At 56.9% G+C, this 25,307-nt stretch overlaps 1 protein-coding gene across 8 annotated transcripts in view; it reads left to right on the top strand.

The window, feature by feature from the left end:
* Positions 1-25,307, top strand: part of SHANK2 (SH3 and multiple ankyrin repeat domains 2) — a 563,601-nt gene that overhangs the window by 267,762 nt on the left and 270,532 nt on the right. For all 8 annotated transcript variants that reach the window (XR_008684376.2, XM_055415278.2, XM_055415277.2 and 5 more), the window contains 2 exons: positions 1,840-2,009; positions 8,370-8,483. Coding sequence is in view for 7 of the 8 variants with exons in the window: in XM_055415278.2 (XP_055271253.2) it covers positions 1,840-2,009; positions 8,370-8,483 (284 nt within the window). In the remaining variant the exon portion in view is untranslated. The remainder of the gene's footprint in view (positions 1-1,839; positions 2,010-8,369; positions 8,484-25,307) is intronic.

The raw sequence follows: 25,307 nt of genomic DNA on the forward strand, positions 1-25,307 counted from the left end.
TCACCACGCTGTGTCCTGAGCCCAGGTGAGCACTCAGGAAAGGTCACGTGCCTGCCCTCTGCTCCCGTTGTTTAGGGAGAGCTCTGGGCTTTGGGGTCAGGCTGGCAGAGCCGGCGATCAGTCCTCCTCCCCTGACGAGCATAAATTGTGGTGTCAAGCGAGCACGTCACGTGTGTAGACATGGGCTCCCCGCTTGCCTAGCTCTCACAGTCATGACCTTGAGCGAAAACATAAGAAGCGCAACTAAATACAGCACTGTCACGCTTCCGTGAATTCTTGCAAGCGAAAAGCAACCTATGTTATTTATCAGGAATGCTGATGTGGGTAAAGCAAAGCCCAAAAGGAATCAGGGGGTTCACATTAAATCCCCGAAGTGAGTGGTCATATTGTATTCTAGAAGCTTCCCTGCAAGCCTGTTTCACACCTTGCAGAAAGCTCACGGTTCCGTCTGGGGGCTCCCAGGCTCCCGTTGGGGACCCCACCCTTCATGGTGATGAATCTGTGACATGGATAAACCCCTCCGGAGCCTCAGATGTGGCTCCCCAACATGGGAATCTTCCCCCAGGGTTATTAATCCTCCTTCTCCCCATCGCGGGTGGGGTGCCCTCTTGGGAGGACGCCAGCAGGACGTGAACGCTTTTCCAGGAACCTTTGTAGCATCCTCCGTAAACCCCTGCCCAGATTCATCCATGTGTGTGTGGCTCTTCTAAAGACCGCCGTCCTCACGGAGGAGAGCTCAGTGTGACACCTCAAGGTCACCCCTGATGAGCGCGTGCTCTCCTCTCCTCCCAGAAGTCAGCCCTGGTCACCCGTCACAGACATGGATGTTGTTTCGGAAGCCACTGTGCACGTTCCTCTGGGAGCTTGTGCTTCTCTCTCTCTGTCGTCCGACCACTGCGCCCAGTTAGGCAACCACTCTCAGTGTCAGGCCTGGAAGTTACTGTGGAAACACACACTCTTTGTGAAATCCATAAAACGGGAACACATTCAAGTCCCACCTGTGAAATGTCCCTGGGGCAGCCGGGCTGGGCCGCCTGCCCCACGATGGTGAAACCTTGTGCCAGCGGGTTCTGGGCGGTGCCTCGCCTGGCGTGGCTGACACTTACCGTGGGATGGTCAGACGGCAGACACCCGGGGCCCGCCTCAGTTGCCGCTCCACTGGAGTCTCCGTATTGGAAAATGCACGGGAGATTTACCACCGGAAGCATTTTCAGGTGTGCGGTTCAGTGGTGTTAAGTACATTCACGTTGTCACGCACCTGGCCTCCCCACCTGTTCCAGAACTTCCTCCTAAACCGAAACCCCGTCCCCACTGAAGGCTCACTCCCCAGCCCCTCCCTGCCCCGCCCTGTTTGTGGATCTGACTGCACGGGGTGCCTGTCGGGGTGGAATCAGGCGTCAGCTGTCCTTCTGTAACAGGCTTCCCTTAAGCAGCGTGATGGCCTCAGGTTCCATTCATGTTGTCGCCTGTGACAGAATCTCCCTGTTTTAAGTCTGACCGATATCCCACTGTCCGGATGGCCCGCATTTTGGGCATTGGCTCATCCGTCAGTGGACACTTGGGTCATTGTTTGAGAGTCATGCTGCTGTGCAGATATCTGCCTGAGACCCTGCTGTTACTCCTCGGGTGCCTTCCCGGAGGTGGGATTGCTGGAACTACCTGCGTCTTTTAACCACAAATGTGTCTTCATGGCTCCAGCCCCGCCTAGAACCCGGAGCTCTGCTGTGACTGCTCGGGGCTGGACACTTGTCCTGAACGGACGGGCCGCGGGTCTGCAGCGTCCCTGCTGTGTCTCAGGCCGTGACCCCCTCTCTCTCTGTCCCCCCTTCCCTGCCGCAGCCCAGCTTTCCCGCCAGGAGCCAACAAGGACGCGCTGACTGCCTTTGAGTACCCGGGGCCCAGAAGGAAGCTGTACAGCGCGGTGCCTGGGAGGCTCTTCGTCGTCGTCAAGCCATACCAACCCCAGGTCGATGGCGAGATCCCCCTGCACCGTGGCGACAGGGTCAAAGGTCAGTGTCCACTCTGCTTCTGGGGCGGGGTTAGGCCGGGGTGCCTTGGCCTCAGTTGACCCCCAGGGCATTGCTTCCGTGGGGCCCCCTGTGGAGACACGGAGTCCTGGGAGGGCAGAAGGGGATTCGAGTGGTCCTTGCAGTGCAGCCTGAGCAACCCTGATGCCCATTGGGAGGGTCAGCTTGTGCCCATCTGGCAGGGGGGCCACTGCAGAGACGGCAGGGAGGGACAGGCGAGGTGTCGACGGGCAGCCCCTTTCCATGCCCAGGGCTTCGGGAGCGGGTGGTGCGGGGATCGGGCTGAGCACCGGGCGGGCTCAGGCACGTCTCGGGGCTTCGGGAGGGGCATCAGGAGACCGGTTCAGCCGGGGGCCTGTGACATTCCACTGGGTAAGATGTAAGGATGCCCAAAGCAGAATCCTGGGAAATGGAGGTGAGAAGCCTCATGCGCGCCAAGTTAGACTCTGTTCCCAGGGTACTGGGGAGCCAGCGATGGTTCTCCAGGGAGAGGAGGTGTGTGAGGCCCTTAGGGAGATGGGTGTTGTACAGGCGCGAGTGGGAGGCTGGCGGTGGCGGTAGCAGAGCTCTGCTGTCCTGGAGACCACAGGACAGAGGGAAGGAGGGTCAGGTGTCCATGTGGGGGTGGCTGAGCTCACCGCGGGAACAGGAAAGGGCTCACCCCACCCCACCCCGTTGCTGGAGGACAGGCTTCCGGAAGACACGTGGCGGGCAGCAGAGTGTGCCCCTTGCGGGCTCAGTTGGTCAAGTTCAACCCATCTGGCCTTGACCAGGCGGTGACCTGCTTCCTCCTCCACGTGGTGCAGTAATCTGGCCAACATCACCTGGGTTTATACGTTTCCGAGGACAGCTGGAGCCCCGTTCTCCCTCTCCGCTCCTTCTGTTGATCCAGATGCGTGCAAACGTGACCATCTGGTGGCATCAGCAAGTCCCAGCGGCTCTGTTCATTTCATTCCCATCGTTTTTTTTAACCTCAGGTCATTCCTATTGGTCTGTTTTCAAGTTCACGTGCTCTTTCCTTCGAAATGCCCTCTTCTCTGTTAAGTCCATCTTGTGAATTTTTCAGTTTCGAAAATAACGTGTTTAAACCCTACGGTTTCCACATGTATACTTTTTTATAGCTTCTTTCTATTTGCTAAGCCTTCCTGTTGCTCTGTTGAGATTTTCACTCTTTGGAAGCACGTGGTGTTTAACCCACCCAGCGTGGGTGGGTGACATCGTCCCTCTGAAATCCCCATCTGTCGTCTCTCCATGAGGGTCAGGTCAGGTCCACCAGCTTTTCTCTTCTCCGGAGCATGGGCGCCATACTCTCGGGTCTCTGTGTCCGGTAATCTTCCGTTGCGTTCTGGACATCAGGGTGTTAAGTTGTGGCGACGGTGGCTTCAGTTCCTTCTCTTTCTTTCATTTTGGAGGGTTGCCTGGGTGACAGCTCAGGCCCCCAACTTGAGCTGAACCGCTTTGCATCTGTTCAGAGATGTGGGGGTGCTGAGCGTGCCAGCCCCTCTCTGGCTCTTTCCCTTGTGGGGACCCCTCCATTCGTTTCCAGTTGGCTGCTTTCCTGGCGTCCTCATTCTGCTCCGGCAGCCGACTCAGAGCGCGGCTTTCTCCTCATGTGTCCCCCGACAGCCCTGCCCTGGGGACCACCCTGAGTCCCTACCAGCCGTGCAGAAGGGCCTTCTTTGCCAGCTCCCCTCCCCTTTCTCCTCAGCGAGCATGCTTCCCACCAGGCCCATGTACTTCTATCCACATTCTGTGGTAAAGAACCCCCCTGCCAGTGCAGGAGACTAAGAGACAGGGGGTCGATCCCTGGGTCGGGAAGATCCCCTGGAGGAGGAAATGGCAGCCTACTCCAGCACTCTTGCCTGGAGAACCCCCTGCACAGAGGAGCCTGGTGGCCTACAGTCCATGGGGTTGCAAAGAGCCATACAGAGCTGAGCGCACACGCACACACACAGGGTTTATGGCTGCCTCCAAGGGTGGGGTCCAGGGGGTCTTTGAGCATTGGAAGTCCCTGATTGTCTCTACATAGTTTAACACAATAATTTTGCTAACTTTTAAGGTATAAGCATTTAAATTACATGACCTGCAATGTGGAATTTTAATACCAGAGCCCATCGCGGGAACACTTTTTTTCCCCTGCATGTGGACTAATTTTCAGTTGACCTCGCAACAGCCCCCCATCTGGCCAGCTCACCACCTGCCCACAGGGGACAGCCTTTGCCAACTGGTTGGCTGGCACCCAAGGAGGTGCATGCCCGCAGCTTCGTGCCGAGCGCAGGCGGAAGGCGGCTAAAAGGCCCTTGCTGAGCATGTGGCCATCCCTAGACAAGAGCCTCCTGACAGCGGCGTTAGTTCAGAAAGCTGCTACTGCCTGGGGAAAGGGCGGGGTTGGGGGGGGGCGTCTCTCTTGCTGCCCCAGCTTGCAGTCCAAGGGAGGGGCAGGTGTGGAAAGTGCCCGAGAGCTACCTTCCCACAGAGCTGGCAGGCCACAGGGTGCCAGGAGCCAGAGATGCCCGGGTCCTGCGGGCCCTCCTGCAGCTCTCATGGGGGGTCCATCTGCTGCGGCCGTGACCCCCACTACCCCGCCCTTCCTCCCAGGCGGAAGGCAGGCAGCGTTCCCCGGCCAGGAGAGCCGCCTCTAGGGGCAACCACTGTTCCGAGGAAGCCGGGAAGGGCAGGCCTGCGGGCTCACTGTGCTGAGCAGCTGTTGCCTGCTGACCCTTGGGCGGTGGTGATGCTAAAAATAACTGCATCTCTTCCTGGAGGGGTGACCCCTGAATCTGCAGAGTCAGCCGCCCCATGGGGTAGGGGTCTGGTGGCTCGTGTGAAGGTGAAGCGGCCCGAATGGGCTGCTCTGTCTGCACGCACCCCCTCAGCCGGGGCCCCCAGATACGGAACACTGGGTCTCCTGGCCCCGCCCAGCTCTAAAACTAGCTAGCCCGCAGCCCTGGGCTTTTACCCCACCGTGGGTCCATCCGTCCACCTCGCTGTCCCCTCAGGCCCAGGGGGGTGACCTGCAGCAGGCTGGACTGGGAAGGGCTGGGGAGCCCTCCCAGTGACCCAGGGGCCGCTCACTTCATGTCTGGGGGCCGTGTGTCCTTGTCCCCGTGTCAGAGGTGATAACAGAGGAGGTGATGCAGGTGGAGACTCGTCGGCACCTGCTGTCGGTCACGCTCACTGCTGGGGACAGCTCACGTTTTCCGTGTAAACCTCCCAGCAGCCGCGGGCCGCAGGCATCGGGCCCATCATTTGAGCGGCACAGGCCACTCTGACAACAGTCCCCAGACCAGGCAGACTCAGCCTCGGGATCCACTCTCTCCAGTTCTGGGGTCCGGGTGGCAGGGGGGTGGGCCCTGGGGGCCTGCTGCCCACCCACAGCTCTCATTCACAGCTTTTCTGCTCAGCCCTACAAGGCTGGTCTTAATGTTCCCAGTGGACACTGAGCCCGTGCCCCTGGGAAAGTGTGTCCCAACATCTCCCTGAACTGAGGGGTGCCTGGGCACAGGGCACTGTCCTGCCCCTCCTGGTGAAGGTGGCTGGAAGTCCTATCCGGGACTGGGTGCAGAATGCGGGCAGGCCTGCGGCTCTGCTTTCTCAACCCAGAGGCCGGCCCCTCCCCTCAGTCGGGTCCTTCCTCGGTGACCAGGCAGGGTGGGCTGGGGTGGGGGCGGGGGGCCTGTTAACTTTGCCAGCCTAATCCAGCATGACTGGTTATTATTGTTTTTCTGTTTACGAGGGAGGGTGCGTGTCTTTGGGGGACAGGGCCGGGCCTGGGGGCAGCTTTTGGGGCGGAGGCTCCCCGGCACCTTCTCCAGCCAGTTCATTTTAGCCTCCGGGAGCTGGCTGACCTGTAAAGGACAGTGAAGACCTTTGCTTCTCAGGTGTGACGTGTTGACTTTTCAGTGACTTAAAACTAGAATTCGTGCGTCAGCCCAACTCAGCTCCCTCTTCGCTGTACCAGGGTCACCTGGCCTGGAGAGTGATTAAGCCCCTCCCCAGGGGTGTGGGTGGACAGACCACCCAGAGTGCAAGCCCACGGTGAGGCCGGATGAGCCAGCAGACCCGGCTGCTGGACTCACCGAGGGACAGAATTGAGTCCCTCCCTTAACACACACCCTAGTCCAGACAGGACCCCACGCTCATTCCCTTCCTGCCTCCTGCCCCAGGAAAGAGGACCCCCAGCTACCATCGCTGAACCAGAGAGCCAGGACCAATCTGGGCACTTTCTCCCTCCCTCGCCCACAGGCTGTGGCTCCTCTGTCCCCCGAGGTCACTGGGAAGGGGCCCCGAGTGGACCACGTCCTCCCACACGCCTCCTCGCTCTCGAGTCAGCTGTCCATGGCCGGTCATTCTCTCCGCGATCTTGTACTAACGGTCACACCCAGAAGCATGTTCTCGATATGGATTCTACGTGGGTCTGGGTGTGTCATCCGTGTCAACCCTGGAGGGGGCCAGAAGCAGGCGGAGACAGTGATGGCTGGGGGTCCCTGCTGTGAGGTTAGCATGTCCTTTTCACACCTGGGGCTGCTCTGAGCTGGGGAGCATTTTCCTGCTCTGACAGGTAGAGAAAGCGAGGCAGGCATTCCGGGAGCTGCCCGGGGGTCTCCTGGGATGGCCCCTCCTCCCCCAGGCCTGCTCACGACTACCACAGAGGAGGAGTGTGGGTGGGCACTGTCCAGACAATGCCCTGTGGCAGGTCCCTGTCCTCCGCTGTCATCCGGGGCAGCGCTCCGAGATGACCCTCTCACGTCTGAGCTGGGCCCCCATGATGTATGTCAGCAGGGCTGCACGGAGTGCGAGTCCAGCATCGATTTTTGGAGAAAGTGGTCCGAGGGATTACCATCATCCTGGTCGGCGGGGAGCTTGCCCGTCTCATTCGTTCAGGCCGTTTCTTCGAATTATCAGGCAAGGACTTTAAGACTGATGTTCTCTGTGCTGTTGACCTTCAAAACTCTTGGGTCCAGGCACCCTTTATCTGGTCTCAGAGATTAAGATGAGGTGTGTGATCATGGTCCCTCCTCCACCGCCCTGGGGCCTGGGGCTCCCGGGTAATTTACAGAAGCTTCAGACGTGCAGAGATTATACTGACCTCCTGAGGCACAGCCGAGCTCTGAGGGAGCTGGGTGTTGTGGTGGGGCGGGGAGAGCCCCCAGCCCAGCATCACAGGCCTTAGAGACAAAGGCCCTCCCCACCCTCACCACCGAGCTCTTATCCCTGCCAACCCAAACATCTGTCCAGGCGGTGCCTGGGCCCTCTTGTCTTTGGATTTGCATTGCTCAGCATCGGTCACGTTTAGAAACAAATACGCTTCATCCTCGTCTGAGGCCTTGTACACCCAGCGCTGAGCCCAGGGCGGGGGAGCCAGCGCGCTCAGCCCTGCAGGCAGAGCAGCTGTGTCTGTCCCGCTGCCCTTGACCTTTGTTTTCACTGTGCACAGTGGCTCCCTCCTGCTTGTCAGTCAGCTTGGCCGCTCAGTCGTGTCCGACTCTTTGCAACCCCATGGGCTGCAGGACGCCAGGCCTCCCTGTCCATCACCAACTCCCGGAGCTTGCTCAAACTCATGTCCGTCAAGTCGGTGATGCCGTCCAACCATCTCATCCTCTGACGTCCCTTCTCCTGCCCCCAATCTTTCCCAGCATCAGGGTCTTTTCCAAGAAGTCGACTCTTCACATCAGGTGGTCAAAGTGTTGGAGCTTCACCATCAGTCCTTACGTTGGATATTCAGGACTTGTATGTTGTCCCCTGCTGCTTGTAGCACCAACATAATCCATAGATTCTTCATTAATAAGCCAGCTGAAGGCCCGGGACTGCCCGTGTGGGACATCGGCCAGTCCGCTTCAAGTCCGGGTGGTGTCTTGTAGACGCCAGGAAGGCTGCTTCTCCATCTTCTGCTGTGAATTCTGTTTCATCAAACTAACTTGGGACATCCTGTGAGCCTGGACTCTTGCTCCGCCGCCCCCAGCTCGGGACCTTATGGTTCCTTCTCTTCATCGGGATGGCCTGTCCCCCGACTCTGACACCTGAAATAAGTGATGATGAGGACTTGGAGGCCCCCACCCTCCTGTCTCAACTGGGACCCAAGGGACAGGACACAGGGGCCACATGCCTTGTGCTGCAAGATACGAGGACGCCGGGATGCCCCGTGCTTGCATCCTCACACCCAGGCCTAACAGGCAGAGGGGGCTCAGAGGCTCCGCACTGCCCCTTCGAGGGATGCTTTGCTGGGCCCCTGGGCCCCCACTGAAGGGGGCGTGGTCAGCCGGCAAATGGACCAGCGCCGCCCGTCCTTCCCGGCCTCATCCCCCAGCCCCACCCACTAACCCCGGCCCTTTCCGTGTGCAGTGCTGAGCATCGGCGAAGGTGGCTTCTGGGAAGGCAGCGCCCGTGGCCACATCGGATGGTTCCCCGCTGAGTGTGTGGAGGAGGTCCACTGCAAGCCCCGGGACAGCCAGGCAGGTAAGCGGACCCCGCCCTCGTGGTCAGCGCCGTTGGCGATGTCCAGTGCGCGGCAGGTACTCGCAGGAGGACATCTCTGACCCTCGGAGCGGTGGACGGCATCCCGCCCGCTTTTGTTCGAACCAGAAACCGGTGCGGCAGGGAGGAGCAGCCTGGAAGCGTGTAGTTAAAACGCCGCTCAGTGCACTTGGACCATGCGTTCGAGCCATTGGAAAAAGGCTTCAGGGGTTGATTAAACGCTTGAAACTATTCTATCGATCTCTCACTCCAACTTTCATAACAGACAGCTTTGCATTTCCCACCAGCTTCTGCCAGGCCCTCCCTGAGGACTTGAGGTTTGATGTCTCAATGAAAACTGCTAGAAAGAGGTCAGTGCTTACCGAAGCAAGTCATTCCAGTCCCCCGCCCCCAAGCTCCCAGGTACAACTCCGATACCGCCCTGAATGTGGTTGCCAAAAGAATGAGTGGATTAAAATGTTATGACGGCTCCACTTATATAAAAGGGTGCTGAGATAAAATGGATGAGCTGGAGTCACGCAGAGCAGTGGTTTCTTGTAAGAGCCTGGTCAACACATGCCCTGCCCACTTCTGGTAGAATCCCAGTCTTGGGACGCACATGGCAGGAATAGCCACATTTGCTTTGCAGCCAGTAGCTTTGCTGTGTCCAGGGGCAGTCTGGTGGCTCTGACCCATTCAAGGTTCCCAGTCCAGGTCTAGCTGGGCCAACCCGACCGGGAAATTAGCTGTCCTGAACAGGCGAGCTCGGAAAAGCGGGATGTTTCTCTGGTCTGCGGACATGGAGGGCGCCCAGCTGGTTCCCTTTCTGAGAATGTGATTCTATGAGCGTGTCGGTCTGTGCTAAGCTTCCCACAGTCCTGCTCAGGTTAAACCCAGATGGGGATGGTCACCTTTGCCCTCTTGTAGGGGTGTTGAGGTAAGAGCTGTCACCCACTCGACCCTGAAAGGGAAGACTGGTTGTGCTGGGCTAGGTGGAACGGCGGTCAGCAGGCAGATGGGAACATGTTTTCTTGGGTTTGGCGATGATATTCTGAGCCCCTGGTACAGGCTGGACTTCCTGACCCTTGCAGTGCCCAGCACCCGCTGGCCCACAGCTGTGCCCTCCTGTGAGCAGCCGCCCGGCCTCTCTGGTCTGGAAAGGGCAAGGTCGCAGCCCGTGAGCTTGACCTGCCTTCCAGGTTGCTGGACACCTCGCCCCGCCCCTCCTGACCAGGAGGGAATCCAGCCCTCCCTCCCTCTCCCAGGTGACAGCTTCGGCGCCACTGGCTTCCTGCCCCCACGCTTCCTCCGGAGTCTCAGCCATGTTGGTGCCTGGTATTGCTGGCGATCTCACACCTGGACGGAAGAGCCCAGAGCGACCACGTGTGAGGGTCATTTGGGCCTCCCTGCGCCCTGCGTCCTCCAGGAAATACCAGCTTCCTAGAGGGAGGGAGGGCTGTTATTCAGCCGCTCAGTCGTGTCCAGCTGTTGGTGGCCCCGTGGACAGCGGCGTGCCAGGCTCCCCTGCCCTTCACTACGTGGACTTGGCTCAAATTCATGTCCATAGAGTCAGTGATGCCATCCAGCCATCTCATCCTCTGCCACCCCCTTCTCCTCCTGCCCTCAGTCTTTCCCAGCATCAAGGTTTTGTCCAGTGAGTCAGCTCTTTGCGTCAGGTGGCCAAAGTACTGGAGCTCCAGCTTCAGCATCAGTCCTTCCAATCCATGCTATATGTGGATAGCCACATTAGTGTGTTAAAGATCCACACTATGGTTAAAGATCTTGGGAGCTGGACATTTTTTCCACGAACATGGTGGCTTCAAAGACATGTGTGATATCCTGTGGTTCTGGAGGTCAGGAGTGCAGCAGAGGGGATGGTGGTCTCATGGTGGTGTCAGCTGGGCTGTGTTGCTTTGTGAGACCTCTAGGGGACGGTCCATGTATTTGCCTTTTCCAGGTTCTGGAGGCCACCACATCCCTTGACTGGTGGTCCCTCCTCTGTCCTCAAACCCCCTAGTTGTGGGCTAGGTCTCAGGCTGTTTGTCTGTGACCCTCGCTTTGCCTCCTTTCCTTCACTTTTCAGAACTCAGAGGAACCTGGTGGGCTACCGTCCACGGGGTTGCAGAGAGTCAGACATGACTGAGTAACTTTCACTTTTCACTTTACTTTGGGTGGGGGAGTCCAGAGTGCCTCCTATTGGGTTCTCTTTGCCTTAGGCTTTCTGAGATTGTGATTTAGCAGCATCTTTTATAAAGGTGATGACTTACATGCAGTAAAAGTGCCCACGTGGTAGGAAAGTTCAGTGCGTTTGGACAAATGTGTACACATGTGTCTCCAACTGCAATCAAGAAAACATATCCATCGCCCCAAAATGGTCTCTCTGGCTGCATTCCTGCCACTTACCTGCCAACCAGAGGCAACCCTGGTTGTAATTCTTTTACCAAACCAAACTTGGGTCCACTCACCCAACATGCATCACAGCCAACCTATTGACACCGGGTTGTGGTTAGGGAAAATGCAGCGTTTATTGCAAGGCGTCACAAAGCAAGGAGAACGGGCAACTCAAGTTCAAAAACCCCACGTGTGAGGGAGAGGGTCGTGGGGGGCGTGGTCAGCTCATTCGCAGTTCTCTGATTGGTTGGTGGTGAGGTAACCTCATGATGTTCCTGGAATCTCAACCATCGATGTTATGGCTTCATTCACTCCAGAGTCTGTGTGCTTGTAGGCAGCAAGCAGTTAATGTCTTCCGCCTGGTGGGGGTTTGAGTATCTGCAAAACAGCTCAAGAATGTGGCTCGGAATGTCACCTGTAGCCCTTGAGGAGGAGCTGAAGGGCCTTGACTTTGTTTTACAGCAAAACTATTATTATTCCATCTGGCTTGACTGTTTCCCTTTGGTTTTGTATTTCTCTGAATTAAATTTGTGCTTTGGAACTTGGGGAAGGCCTGGGAAGCTAAAGCTTTCCTACAGACAAGAGGCCAGGTACACCAGGGGGGAGGGGTCTGTCTCCAGGAAGTCCCCACAGGGTTCTCCTCAGCTTTAGCTTGCCACCAGAGATCAGTGCAGCCTGCGGTTGTTTCAGAGCTGGAAGTTACAGCACATACTCCTGAGCCCGGCGTGTTTCCTGCTGCTGAATGCCGTTGCAGGGGTGTAAGTCAGGGCTCTGTAAATGTTACTGTTGGTGAGTGTTCCATTGTATATTTATGCCACAGGATGTTTACGCGTGCTCCTGGTGATGGACGTTTGGGATGCTTCTCAATCTGGTCTCATGACTGAAGATGCGACGCACATTTTTGTACAAGTCTTTCTCCAGATGTCTTTTCCTTTCTCTTGGGGAAGCACCTAGGGCCACAGATAGGAGTGTGTTTAGCTTTATAAGAGACTGTCAAACAGTTGTCCAAACTACTGTGCCATCTTGTACTCCAGCCAGGCGTGTGTGAGCATTCCAGTGGCTCCACTTCTCAGCAACATTTGGTAATATCAGTCTAATTTCAGCCATTCAGATGGGTGAGGAGAATATCTTACTGTAGGTATGAGTTACATTGTTCTGATGACTAATGTTATTAAACACCACGCAGGCCCATATAGTCAAAGCTATGATTTTTCCAGTAGTTATGTATGGATGTGAGAGTTGGACCATAAAGAAGGCTGAGCAATGAAAAATTGATACTTTCAAATTGTGGTGTTGGAGAAGACTCTTGAGAGTCCCTTGGACTGCCAGGAAATCAAACCAGTCAATCCTGAAGGAAATTAGCCCTGAATATTCACTGGAAGGACTGATGCTAAAGCTCCAGTGCTTTGGTCATCTGTTGAAAAGAGCCAACTTGTTGGAAAAGACCCTGATGCTGGGAAAGATTGAAGCAAAAGGAGAAGGGGGCGGCAGAGGATGAGATGGTTCGATAGCGTCACCGAATCAATGGACATGAAATTGAGCAAACTCTCGGGGATAGTGGAGGACAGAGGAGGCCGCAGGAATGGTGTGCTGCAGTCCAGGGGTCACAGAGCCAGACACGACTTAGTAGCTGAGCAGCACGTGCTTACTTACCTTACTTGGAGCTTCTCTCGAAAGCATCCGGTCAAGTGTTCTGCCCATTTTTAAGCGGGCTCTTTATCGTGCCATCGCCAGCTGAAGGGGGTCCTCTGCAGGCTCCAGCATCAATCCTTGGTCAGGTGGCTGTTGCAGAGGCTTTCCCAGTCTGTGATAGCGTTTTTACTTTCCGTGTCTGTTAACAAGCGGAAAGTTCTTTACGATTTTAAACGAAGTCCAATTTCTCCATTCTTTGCTTTCACAATTAGCACTTTTTATAGCGCCTGTTTTTTAATGTTGAAAATTATGTTGAGTATACATAGAATCCAGAAGACGGGAGAAGATAATTTTTAAATGTTTCCATGCAGCAAGCTCCTTCTGCACAGAGTTGGCTGGCTTGAGCCCTGAGAAGCTTTCTCTTTGGTGTAGGACCACTTTTATATCGGTCTTCGCTGGTGGTTCAGTGGTAAAGAACCAGCCTGCCAATGCAGGAGATGCCGGTTGGGACGATCCCCTGGAGGAGGAAATAGCAAACTGCAGTATTCTTGCCTGGGAAATCCCCTGGACAGAGGAGCCTGGTGGGTTACAGTCCATGGGGTCACAAAGAGTCAGACATGACTAAGTGACTAAACAACACTTTTGTATATTGTAAGCGAACATGTTGCTACAAATCTCACCCACATGCACTCAACGACAGGTGAATGTTTCGGGGAAGGAACAGCGCGATGGAGAACCCTGCTCAAGGCACTTTTTGCCTGTGAGCTGGACCGACTGATTTCTCGTCACCTAATGACAAGGGTAGCCGAGGCCAGACTGAAACGGTGGCCTGGGGTCGTTGGGTGGTTTGTCGATATTTAATATAAGCTCCACTCGGTTCCGTGAAGAGTTTGGTGGTTTATTTCTCTCACAAGTGCCGCACTTGCTCATCTTGACCTTGCTTCTGATTTCTTAGGACCGTGTGTGTTTCCGGCAGGCTTTTCTCTGTGGTCTCTTGTCTGGGCGGGGGCTGATCCTTTCAGACTTGTAACGCTTTGTGCTCTGGCATAACCCTGCATTCGGGCAGCCCTCCACTGGGTGCCCAGCGCGGAATCCCGATTAATCCCCATGTGGGTCCGCCTGGAGCGATGGGGACTCGGGAGTCCTGGCTCCTTCTCAGTCCCCTGGCTCCCGGCTGGCTTCTCCCCCAGGGGACGCACGGTGGCTCTGCGCGGGTTTCTTCACCCAGGAAGGATGTGAAGGCTCCAGGTGATGCGTGTGCAACATTGGAGGGGGGAGCACGGTTGCAGGAGGTCTTGTTTCAATGCGGGAGAGACAGGGGTGTGTCCCGACTTATACAGACACACCTGTTTGCATGCATCAGCCCAGAGAGCTGACAACTAGGTGCCATGGGTAGTGACGTTACCGTGCAGTGTGTGTGTGGAGGACGGCGATCTGGGGGACATGGACAGTTAATTAGGTACATGCCCGCCCCCCACACCAATCTCACATTTATCATCAGCGTCTACAGAGTCCGTGCCCCAGTAGCCATGATGGAGTGCCAACCCCTTCGATGCTCTGAGGGCACGTGATACTCTGGACGGCGGGAGAGGATCCATATCGTGCTGGCTCCCCCCACCTTCCCCCAGCCCCTGTGGGTCTTGGTCTAACCGTCCCTCCCCCCTGCATTCCAGAGGTGGCCAAGGTGACCGCAGGAGGACTGGCCGGCTCTGGGTTCCGTGAGGTGCCCCCCTCCTCCAGAGCTGTGATGAGGCGCAAAAAGCCGGTGGGAAAGAATCAACTCTGTGTTGTTAGCCTTGGCGGTGAGGGGCTGCTCGCCATCCCAGCTCTGTTTCTCCTTAGCAGTTACCCCGGTCCCGCGGCCCTGCCCCACTGCTGCGGATGCCTGAGTCCCCTCACCCTTAGGGGGTCACTCGGGCCGTGGTGCAGACCCATGCCCCAGGTTCTTCTCCAGGGCGGCGGGAGGCCCAGCCCACCGGGGACTCCTCTGCTGACAGCGAGACCCCTGCTCTTTCACCCCCCACCCGGAAGCCAGACGATCCCTGAGGCAGACGGGGCATTTGAGCATTTGTTTCCTTGCTCCCAGTAAACAGCAGTCCAGCTCATCTCTGGTTTCAGCTGCTGTGACCTGGTGGGAACAATGCCAAGGCCACGGCTGGTCACTGTCAGCGCAATTGCCCCATATGCCCCAGACCCAAATGATCCTGCCTGCAGAAGGTGTAGATGGAGCCCCTGGAGCCCCCAAACCCCTGGGGCTGCTCTGGGCCCCCAGTGCCCTCTAGAGACCTCCCTGTACACCACTGCAGGCCTGAGTTTGAGGGTGGGATGGTGAGCGGATGTGGGGCCCAGCACTCCTGGCCCAGGTGCCCCCAGAGTCTGTCCTGGCACAGAAGCCCCTTCCTGCAGCAGCGTGCCCTGAGGTCCTCCCTGCTGCCCTGTCAGGCCCATAGCCTGGGGCCACGCTGCAATCTGGGCTGAGCCGGGCGGAAACCTTCTGCATGCCTGGCGGCTTTCTTCTCCAGGCAGCTCACTTCTCAGCCTGGGCCTTGGCGCCCTGGGCTCAGTCCACCTCGGTCCCCGTCCAGCAGAGAGCTTTCGATAGGAGACGGCGTCTTCCTCCCTCCTCCTCAGCAAACGGCCCAGGCCTGGCCCTGGTTAGGTTGACTTGGCTTATCCGTAGTCCCCCACCCGGAATCGGTCACTGCGGCTGGCGGGTGGGTGTGACTGCGTGCCAGGCCTGGGCAAGGCTGAGGGAGGGGGTTGTGCCCAGGCCAGTCGTGTGCTCCACCAGCCAAGGGGCTCCGCGTGCTCAGCCGTGACCACCCCTTCAGCTGAAAAGCCAGAGTCTCTCGGCTCTCTGACCGGGAGAGGAGGCCATGCCGTGACCCACTGTCCCCCTGGGAGACGAGGTGGGAGCTGTCACCGTGTCTCCCCGTGGCTCTGGGTGCGGCCACGGGGGCAGGGCCCAACGCAGTTGCGCTTAAACGGACGTGCAAACCGTCTGCAACACGCCACATTGGGCACGGTCGGCTCCAAAATAGCATGTTTGTGTTATCTTTAGAACATTTAAAAATACAGGCAAGTGACTCTATTAGCACAACTGTAATCCAAAATATTAATAAGCGACGGGAGAGCCGGCTTCCAGTTACTGGCTGTTCCCTAACGGAGCATAAAACAAACATGCGGACTCATTGTCCTGGCTGCTAATATGATCGTGTTTTTGTTAAACAACCGTGGCAGAAGCACACAGCCTCCCCCACCCCCCACCGCCCTCTTTCTTTTACGCCATTTTATTAAAATACACTTGGAGCCTCGCCGCCTGGGTGTGTGCGCCTTGACTCCAGGCAGCTGCTCTGTGTTTTAAATACCAGTTTCCATGCTCGGGCTCGCCCCCAAAATAGAGCTCTGCCAGGTCTGTCTGCTTCTTTCAGGAGGATTCAGTCCTTGGTGTCACCCTGGGACCCAGGCCCTCTCCCCTCCCTGCGGCGGTGGTGGCCGGCCCTTGGTTACCGTGGCAACCTGCTGATGCGGGTACCAGCCCTGCCCTCCTCCACGGCCCCTCCTGGCGCCACTGGATGTGGCGTCTCCAGCTCTGTCCACAGTCCCCTCAGCCTCCTGCACAGTGGCGGTCCCTACTGGCCAGGCTTCTGGGGTTGGGGTCCAGGGTCTCACCCGGGGTGGGCGACAACTCTTGCTCCCACCCTGGGCCTCCTGTGTGGATGGCAGTGGGCAGAGAAGGGCTGCTGTGACAAAATGCCACAGACCAAGGGGGCTTAAACCGCAGCTGTTTGTCTTCCTGAGTTCCGGAGGCGGGACTCCGAGGGCCAGGTGCAGGCAGGGCGGATTCCTCCTGAGACTCCTCTCCTTGGCGAGCTGGCGGCCGTCTTGTCCCCATGTCCTCACGAGGCCTTTGTGCCGGCACACCCCTGGTGTCTCCCCTCTTCTCACAAGCACACCGATTCTGTTGGCTGAGGGTCCACAGTTATGACCTCAGTTCAGTTCAGTCGCTCAGTCGTGTCCGACTCTTTGCGACCCCGTGAATCACAGCACGCCAGGCCTCCCTGTCCATCACCAACTCCCGGAGTTCACTCAAACTCATGTCCATCGAGTCGGTGATGCCATCCAGCCATCTCATTCTCTGTCGTCCCCGTCTCCTCCCACCCCCAACCTTTCCCAGCATCAGAGTCTTTTCCAGTGAGTCAACTCGTCGCATGAGGTGGCCAAAGTATTGGAGTTTCAGCTTTAGCATCAGTCCTTCCAATGAACACCCAGGATAGATCTCCTTTAGAATGGACTGGTTGGATCTCCTTGCAGTATAAGGGACTCTCAAGAGTCTTCTCCAGCACCACAGTTCAAAAGCATCCATTCTTCGGCGCTTAGCTTTCTTCACTTAACTCTTTTTTTTTCCTTTTTTTTTATTGGAGGCTAATTATTTTACAATATTATATTGGTTGGATTAACTCTAATTATCTCCTTAAAGACCCTGTTTCCCAATGCAGCCATGTTGAGGGTTAGGGCTTCGACCTGTGAGTCTGGGACACTGTTCAGTCTGCGACAGTGGTGAAGACTGGTATTCATGAGCCGTGCTCTGCTCCGCGTGGGGCTCTCTACAGACGTTTTCCCTCCCTGCTCCCCCTCTTGCTGTACAAACCATTCCCCGTGGGGCCGTTCCATTATCTGAGTTTCAAGGACAGCAGCTGTGCTGTCTTGTCTGGAGACTGTTACCTGCCCAGCTTGCAAGCTGACCTGCCAGCATTTGGAAATCTCTCAGGGCCAGGCCCAGGGCCGTCCTCTGCTCTGGGGCAGATATAATCTGCGTACTTGGTGCCAGCCAAGGGGATGGAAGGAGCGGGCCTGTGAGTTAGTTTGTAAATATGATTTGTAAGGTGAGTTGACTGAGGTGTATTACCCTTCCACGAGGGCAAAGAACCAGGAGGATACAAGTAGTTCACAGCGGCATTCCCCATACAGGACGCGGGGTCTGAAACGGACCAAGTGCTGAGAAGGTACTCCTGGGATGGGTGAGTAGATGAGGGAGGGGCAGTCAGTGCACAGCTGGGTGAGGGTCTGGGAGGCTGGGCGGATGGGCGGATGGGTGGAGAAATGGATGGATGGGTGGATGAATGGAGGGATTGGTGGATGAAAAGATGGATGAGTGGATGTGTGGAGAGACTGGATGGATGGGTGAATGGACATGTGGGTGAAGGTTTGTGTGGGTAGATGGATGGATGGATGGATGGGTAGATGGACATGTGGGTGAAGGTTTGTGTGGGTAGATGGATGGATGGATGGATGGGTGGATGGACATGTGGGTGAAGGTTTGGGTGATGGAGCTTCTCTCACTTTAAATCTCTCCATCTCTACTGGATGAGGTCCCTTTAAAACCATCGAGTTTGTGGACCGCAGGGAAGGTGGTGGGCCACTCGGAGACCTAAGGAAGTACCAGCACTCCGGGCCATGGTGTCTTTGAGTCTGGCTCCTGGAGATTGTTCAGGGAGCTGTCCCTTTACTGACCCAAAGTCAGTGATCTCTCTCTCAGCCTGCCCTGCCTCACCCCAAATACAGGGAGCTGGACCCCTCTCCCCCTGCAGAGCTGGCAGAATGGTGCTGGGGCTTGGGCACCCTGTTTAGGTAACTGGCTGTCCCATCCTCATCATCCATGAGTGATGGCCTCTTAAGTGCCCCAGAAGATGGTGTTGTCATGCCCTGCAAGATGTGGGATGCTCCCAGGATGTGCAGGCGGACCCTGACCCACCATCTGTCATTCTGGAGAGGACAGACCTGCAGTCTCTCCCTCGGTACCCAGTATAGGGGTGCTTAGCCAGGCCGGGAACCCCCCTCTAGCTGGGGCACAGACAGGAGCCAAGGGCCGCCCCGCCGAGTGAGCCGTGGCTCATTTTGGAGAACGAAAGCCATCAGATGGTGCTCTGTTATTGAGTTAAGATGTTGTTTTTGGCTGCTCTGAAATAGACGATAGGAAACAGATCCGGGGATAATGAATAAACATTGGCTTATGGGGGCTGCATGCTGGGAAAGATGAAATCTCACATTGGCAGATTACATGGAAGACATGCATATGTAAGGAGACATGTAAGGGCCAGCTCCTGCTCCTGCAAATCGAGGAGCCAAGGAAAGCATCTGGGAGGACGCTGTGTGTCCCCAGTGCCTAGCCAGGTGGGGTCTGGGTGTGTGGGGGAGCCAGGAGGAGGATGAGGAGCCTGGGGTCCCAGGGGACCTGGCCCCGGACAGCCAAGGAGACAGGGCAGGAAGTGGCTGCCTGGGCACCACTCACAGACATAAATCAACAGTCAGCCCTCATCATCAGCAAATGTAGCTTCCAGAAGCTTCCAAGTGGTTAATCAAGGAACTTCCCTGACGGGTCCAGTGGTTAGGACCCATGCTACTGCAGTGGATGCGGGTTTGATCCCTGGTCAGGGAACTAGGATCCCACATGCCATATGGTACAGCAAAAAAAAAAAAGTGGTTAACCAAATCAGGTTGTAAGATTAGTGCTGGATGGTCAACTCTTTCCCATCTCAGTTTACTTCCCTCTACAAGCTGGAGGACTTCAGATGTGGCACCTTGCTTTCTGTCTCCTTGAGATAAACTTCTCAAACTGTAAGATTTACCCTTTTTAAGCATAGAATTCAGTGGTTTTAGTCTGTTCACAAGGGTGTGCAGACATCACCACTAATTCCAGAACGTTTGATCATCGCAAAAAGAAACTCATTCCATTAACAAGCACTCCCCATCCCCCACTTCCCTCGGCCCCCCAGGAACCATTCATTTCCTTTCTGTCTCCATGGATTTGCCCATCCTGGACATTTCCTACAAGTGAAAGACTCCTGTATGTGGTCCTTGGTGACCAGCTTGCTTTCGCATAATGTAATCAGGGTTCATCCGTCTTGTAGCCTGTGTCACAATTGCATTTCTTGTTCAGTTGGAGTAATACTCCCTTGTGAATATAGACATCATTTTGTTGATCCATCCATCAGTTGGTGGACATTTGGGTTTCTGTTTCTTGGCTTTAGCAAGTGCTGCGGTTCATGGGGTCACAAAGAGTTGGACACAACTCAGCGACTGAACTGAACTGAACTGCTATGAATGGGCTTCCCAGGTGGTTCAGTGGTAAAGAACTCGCCTGCCAATGCAGGAGATACGTAAGAGATGCTGGTTCAATCTCTGGGCCAGGAAGATCACATGGAGGAGGGCACAGCGTCCCACTCCAGTATTCTTGCCTGGAAAATCCCATGGACAGAGGAGCCTGGCAGGCTACAGGTCATAGGGTCGCAGAATCGGACATGGCTGAAACGACTTAGCATGTACCCACTGCTAGGAATATTCATGCACAGGTTTTTGTTTGAGTACTTGTTTTCAGTTCTTTTGAGCACACTTAGGAGTGGGGTTTCTGGGTCATGTGGTAGCCTTGTTTCACCTTTTGAGGAACCTCAAGACTGTCTTCCATTGTCCATTCCCTCCAGTGGGATATGAGAGTTCTGATTTCTCCACATCCTTGCCAACGCCTATTTTCTGTTTTTTTTTGATAATCGCCATCCTAGTGGGTGTGAGGTGGTATCTCACTGTGGTTTCCACTTGCGTTTCTCTGATGACCAGTGACGTTGAGTGTTGTTCTTCATGCCTCCTGGCCACTTGCATGTAATCCTTGGAGCGGGGTCCACTCTTGAAATTAACATGTTTATCATCCTCGTCGTCTTTCCTGATCGCTCAGTTGGTAAAGAGTCCATCTGCAATGCAGGAGACCCCGGTCCGATCCCTGCACTAGGAAGAGCCCCTGGAGAGGGGAACGGCTAGCCCCTCCAGTATTCTGGCCTGGAGCATCCCATGGACGGGGTCGCAGAGAGTCAGACACGACACTTCACTTCCCACACATCCATGCTTGGCCCTGCAGTGAATTTGGGAAACACAGAAAGGTATAAAAAAGAAAATGAAACGCACTCACAGTCCTGTCCCCATGTTGATAACCACCAGTCAGTCCTTCTTTGACTATAAATGCCTAGTAAACAAAATTGAATGCACCCTTTAAAATTCTGGATCTTACTTTTGCTCTTTCCCAAGTGGCAAAGGACATGGTGTCGTGGACTGAAAGTTGTCTTCAGAAGCCCTGTTTCCAGAGGCTCTCGTGCTGTCCTGGAGGAGCCACTGGTATACAGTTTGCATCGCTGAGGTCACCGATGTGACACTGACATGACCTTGGCCATCCAGCTGCCCGCTTTGCTAGCGCAGGTAGCACATCAGTGAGCAGCCTCTCCAGTTAGAGCTTCCGTGTCCGTCTCAGTATGCACCTCCTTGAATCGGCTCGCCGGGGCCCTCCCCACAGCTCGAGGCCACGTCTTTTCCGTCTTCAGCCCTAGACCTCCGCTGACGTCTGGGACAGACGTCTGGCTGCCTCCCATCTGTCTCCTCCAGGGAGTCCCCGAGTTTCCTCCCTGGGTGCAGCTCTCAGAGGCTCCCTAGAGATAGGACCTGCCCACAGCCCTCGGGGCAGAGGACTTGGGGACATACAGCACACCTTTCCTCGGATCAGCAGGGATTGTCTTCATGGGCAGGCCACACCCACCGGTGCACGGGCAGTGTGACACTCTCAAGTCACCGTCCTGGAATTCTTAGTCATTTTTGCGCCACCCCGTTTTCATTCTGCACTGGGTCCCGAAATGTTCATAGCGGCTCTGCCAACCTAGAGGTGCCACCCCCTGCCTCCACTTGATGCTTGAGGACACGTGTCTCGTGCTCACACTCAGAGGTCTTCACCCTCCAGAGAGTTGCCAGCTTTAAACAAACACACTTTGTTTTGAAAACTCACAGGGTTTCCTAATTCCTGATGGCACAGGCCCGGTGACTTGGGAGTTTTTCCTGTAGCTCAGCTGAAGCTTTGATTTGGGATTTGGCATTATTTATGCAACTGCCAAAACCCGAGGATGGAGCTCTAAACTCTGGCAGTGGCCAAGCTGACCACACTGGGCCAGTCTCACCACCTGCTGGCATGGGCACGGGCTGGCGTCCTCTCCCGCCCAGGCAGCCAAAGCCGGCGGTGCCTGAGCCCTGGCTCCAGTGCGCCTCTGCGGCGGGAGCCCCTGCCTCTAGGTTGTTTCGATAGAGATTCGTGCTGTGCAAATGCTGCCGAATGCAGCCGGATCCCCCAGGAGCGTGGTGCAAGCCGGCACAGCTGTTAACGGCGGCGAACGCGCCCCAGCAGCCTCTGCTTGTTTAGCCGAGATGTAAATGTGCCCTTCGCTCGAATCCAGGAGGTTCTCCATGTGCGCTCCCTAGGTGTGCGGAGGGGGCTCCCCTGGGCTTCTCCGTGGAGCCCCATTTCCCAGGCTGAGCACCTTCCGTCGGCGGGTGCCCAGGGAGCCAGCTGCATCTTCAGCATGGCCAGCGGGGAGCATGACGCCCACCCCCATCCCTCCCTGCCCGCCTTTCAGGACCAGCCAAGGGTCCCATGAGCCTGTTAGCTCCCGGAGCGCTATGTGGGGAGGAGGACCGAGCTCATGGCGGGGGGGTGGCCTGCACGTGGTTCAGTTCAGTTCAGTTCAGTCGCTCAGTCGTGTCCGACTCTCTGCGACCCCATGAATCACAGCACGCCAGGCCTCCCTGTCCATCACCAACTCCCGGAGTTCACTCAAACTCATGTCCATCGAGTCGGTGATGCCATCCAGCCATCTCATTCTCTGTCATCCCCGTCTCCTCCCGCCCCCAGTCCCTCCCAGCATCAGAGTCTTTTCCAGTGAGTCAACTCGTCGCATGAGGTGGCACGCGGTTACAGCTCCTCAAAGCGCCAGTTCTCTTTCCCAGTCTTTTCCTCAGGATGCAAGGGGCCAGCAGCCCACCTGAGGGGCTATTTTACAGAGAAGGACCCTAGCGGTTAAGTCACTTTCTGGTGATCACGCTGGAACCCAGGCTCTCTGGCCTTCTCACGCACGGTGACATCAGTCCGGATGGGTCTCTTAGGGCCAGCAGGAGTGGGGGAAGTTGTCAGATCATTTAGCCAAACCACTCCCCTCGACTGCCTGACCACGACCTTGATGGGCTCTGAAAGCTCCCTCCCGAGCAGGTCAGCAGACAAGTAAGGGGAGCGAGGCTGTAGCGGTGTTAGCTATTACTCCCTCAGCCTGATTGTCTTCCGAGGTTGTGTTATTGGAGGCAGGATTGGGCTGCCAGTTCCATTTCCGGGAAGGACTCCCAGGGAAAGAGCAGGAGAGACGGCCACATACTGGGTACTGGGCTAGAACTTTCTCACCCGGTAGACCAGAGCTTCATCTGACCCGATCTCTCCCGGCCCACTGTCCAGCAGAGATGGGGGCCCAGGCCACGCCACCCCACTGCTATGACTTGCCCCCCAGAGGTCACACCCTCACCGCGGTCCTTTCCACGGTCCCCGTCGGAAGCCAACAGCCTTGTGTTTCCAGCTTCCTGGGTCTACAGGAACCCGTGGGTATTGGAGCCTCTCCACGGGCACAGATCAGAGCCTGGAGGTGGAGGGGTCACGGACCTTCACTGAGGGTCAGATGAGGGCTGCCTACACATGTGTGCACACACACACATCTGCACTTGCTCACCTGAACGTGCAGCGTGCACGAGCTCATGGGGCTACATGTGTGTGCACACACGCGGTTCTGTGGGCTCTTCCGGAGGCTCAAGGAGCCTTCCCCCCTCTTGGGCCCTGACTGCACCATATGCCCCTTGAACCCCTGCCCAGGTAAGCGCGTAGCTCCTGCATGGCTTTGGGGCTGGGCTGTCCTTGAGCCGGGCCCAGGGACAGAACCCTAGCGACGATCTGACCTAGTTCCTGTTCCTGAAGCGCCTGGCTTCGCTTGTGGATGCTCCTAGAAGGAGTCTCACTGCCAGGGTGACCGTATCATTTATCATCCAAACGGGGACACTTCTGGGAGCAAAGCAGGGCAGCTGGCACCACTTGCCAGCTGCCAGGTGCCCGGGGCCGCCCTACTTACTGCAGGAGCAGAGGCGTGATGGGTCCAGCTGGGAGGAAGCTGGAGCCAGAGCCACTGGGCTGCTCACACACCTGCTCCCGCGTTCATTCACCCTGCCACCCTCGCACTGGCCGACACCTGGGGTCCCATCGAGGAGAGCCCGCTCCTGAATTCCAGGAGGGGAAGGAGAGACGTTTATCAGGGTGAACAAACCGCCCGGGGAGCCCCAGAGGCTAACAGCGTGACACCCAGCACTGCAGGCGCTCAGCACACGCCCCCACTCTGACACTGGCAGCCCGCCTGCAGACACTGGTGGGGACTGGGCACCGGTGGGACACATCCGGTTGGGATGGGACAGATCCGGGTCCTGGGGCATCGCTCGGGGCAGTGGGACCAGACGTGTCACCTCTGGATTTGTGTCCGATGACCCTTTGTGCCTGAGGGTGACACTGATGACCCCCCTACCCCCAGGGTCCGTCTGGAGGGGCACCTCACAGGGGCACAGTGGCTTGGGTGTCTGTGTCTCTGCACTGGGGACCCTGGCTTGGCCCAGGGACCTGGGGACGCCACCTGCCTTCTCTCTGTGCTCAGTCCCTTCGCCTGCACACAGTCCTGTGTCCAACCCGCCCTGGGCCTGCAGAGAACTCAGATGACGCCCGTAAAGGTACCCAACATCTGCTCGTGGCTCAGGGGCCCCGGTCCACTGCTGCCCGACAGTCAGGGTCCAAGCCCCGAGTGGCCTCCCAGGTCCGGGGTGACCCGCTGTACAGCGTGGCCAGGCCTTGCACTGTGCATGCTAGGGCGGGCCAGCCGGGAACCGGCTGGGGCCCTGAGGCCGGCTTTGCACTGCAGGCAGGAAGGACCCTGTAGCTTCCTCCCCAAGACGCATGCAGCCAGCCTGGGGCCTGTACCCTTCCCCCGGGCAGTCTCCACGTCTCCATCAACGCTGGCCTGGGGACTGCTGCCCCTGGAAGCTCTCCAGCCTCGCCCTATTGTGGCAACAAGCACAGTGCGTTTGGCTGTCTGCTGTTTGCGGTCTGTGAGCTCTGTGTGCAGGGCCAGGCATAGGCTTGCTAAATCCAGGGTGGGGAGTCAGAGAGGGCCAGGGGATGGAGGGAAGGCCCCCCAGGGGAGCACATGCCACCTCCGCAGTGCCCCCTCCCCATCCTAGAATCCCTCCCCACCCACCCCAATCCCTTCCGTTGCTTATTGACCCATCGGGAGTGCAGTATGGTGCCTGCTGGCTCTGCAGGGGCCGGGGGCCTCTCTCCTGCAGAGACCGGCCGGTCTGCTGGAATGAGGTCTGCTCAGAGCCCCGCCAGGGCGATCTCCCTCGTGCCCACACCCCTGCCTTGCCTCACATGTGCTGTGCTAGCTCCAGGGCCCTTCCGCCCGGCTCGCTCCTTCCCAGCCTCTGATCTTAGCGCAGACCCTGCATCAAGGGCCCACCTGCTCTACTCTCTGCAGGATTAAACTCCTTGGCTTGTTGGGGTCTGTCTTCATCCTCTGCCCCCGAGTAACAGCGGGGACCTCGCCGCCTCACTCAAGGCTTTGTCCCCAATCCGGGTCTTGTGCAGATCCTGCACTGGGTCACCATCAGCTCCATGAATGGACCCACCAGCAGGTGTGACCCTGCCCTTGGGGACAGGTGGGCAGGGAACAGTGTGGGACTTTCTCCACTTGACAAGGAGGAAAGAGGCTCTAGAAGCTCTGCAGCTTTTGGACGGACCCCCAGCTAGCAAGTGGCCACCCCTGGGTCTGAACAGGCCTGGGTATGGTGTCTCCATCCCCAGCCCCACCCCACCCCCACACTGCCTCTCGGCCCAGGGGGCTGAGCATCGTCAGAAGAGACCCA

Source organism: Moschus berezovskii, chromosome 25 (genome assembly GCF_049115385.1).
Source record: "Moschus berezovskii isolate FMDL1 chromosome 25, NW_MosBer_1.0, whole genome shotgun sequence".
NCBI lineage: Eukaryota > Metazoa > Chordata > Mammalia > Artiodactyla > Moschidae > Moschus > Moschus berezovskii.